At 57.5% G+C, this 936-nt stretch overlaps 1 protein-coding gene across 1 annotated transcript in view; it reads left to right on the top strand.

The window, feature by feature from the left end:
• The window catches only part of ARHGEF18 (Rho/Rac guanine nucleotide exchange factor (GEF) 18), a 150,794-nt gene that overhangs the window by 28,317 nt on the left and 121,541 nt on the right, over positions 1–936 (top strand). The window contains exon 5 of the mRNA XM_011982062.1: positions 502–616. Coding sequence (XP_011837452.1) covers positions 502–616 — 115 coding nt within the window. The remainder of the gene's footprint in view (positions 1–501; positions 617–936) is intronic.

The raw sequence follows: 936 nt of genomic DNA, 5'->3' as shown, positions 1-936 counted from the left end.
TGGGCGGGGGGGATGTCTTATCTTGCAGTTTCAGCCAGGCTTGGAGGATCTTTGCCTGGAGTGTAGCCTGCAGCCGGAAGGCAGCTGTGTCTGTGGTTGGGGTAGGCAGCTAAGGAGAATTGTCTCTGACCTGAGATCCCAGCTCACACCTGAGGAATGCATGCTTGGAGTGGCTGGTGGCTGAGACATCTCTGGCTGTGATCACAAATGACCCTGGGGGAAATTTCTGGCCATTGTTGGAACCCGTGGCCCTGATACCTGGGGCTCCAGTTCATAGCTGGAGGCTCCTCGGCCAGGACTACATCTCTGTGACTGGGGAGGGGGTGGCTGAACCCATGCCCTATGGCCAGGGGGGAATGGCTGGAGGCTGAGGCTTGGATGAGTGTGTCACCCCGTTTCTGTGGAGGTGGCCCTGGCTGTGGGTGGGGACCCTCAACCTAGGGAACCTGCCTGCCGTCCAGGCTGCCTTCCCAGCTTAGTGAGATGTTTAATTCCCTGCAGGAATGTGACAGCCCCAAGAAAAGAGTGAGGTCAAGGTCCGTTCCTGTGTCCTCCTATGAGATCCGCTCCCCGGAAATCTCTCCGGATTTGGAAGTGCCTGCTCCACCTGTTCAAGGTAGCCAGCCTGGGAGTTTCCTTCATTCAAACCAAGTCAGGGAAAGAGGAACCTAGCCAACATGGTGAAACCCTGTTGGGGTTTCATCCTTCATCCTGGAGAGTCCCCTTGATGGGGCTCCCAATGGGCCCCAGGGAACGGAAGGGAGCTGGCTTAGGGTCCCCTGGGCAGGGACTGGGCAGAATGTTGGGGGAAGCCAGAGAGGGGAAGGGACCTCCAGCATCTGTCCCTCCTCCTCTCCCTGCAGCCCTTGAGCCAGTGTGAGATTGCCCCATTGCAATGACCTTGTCTCCGAGATTCTCTCTCTTCTCTCTCTGATT

This window comes from Mandrillus leucophaeus, unplaced genomic scaffold (assembly GCF_000951045.1).
Source record: "Mandrillus leucophaeus isolate KB7577 unplaced genomic scaffold, Mleu.le_1.0 Scaffold234, whole genome shotgun sequence".
NCBI classification, from domain to species: Eukaryota; Metazoa; Chordata; class Mammalia; order Primates; family Cercopithecidae; genus Mandrillus; species Mandrillus leucophaeus.
Note: the sequence above shows the minus strand (reverse complement) of the source record. Positions and strands in the feature narration are given on the sequence as shown.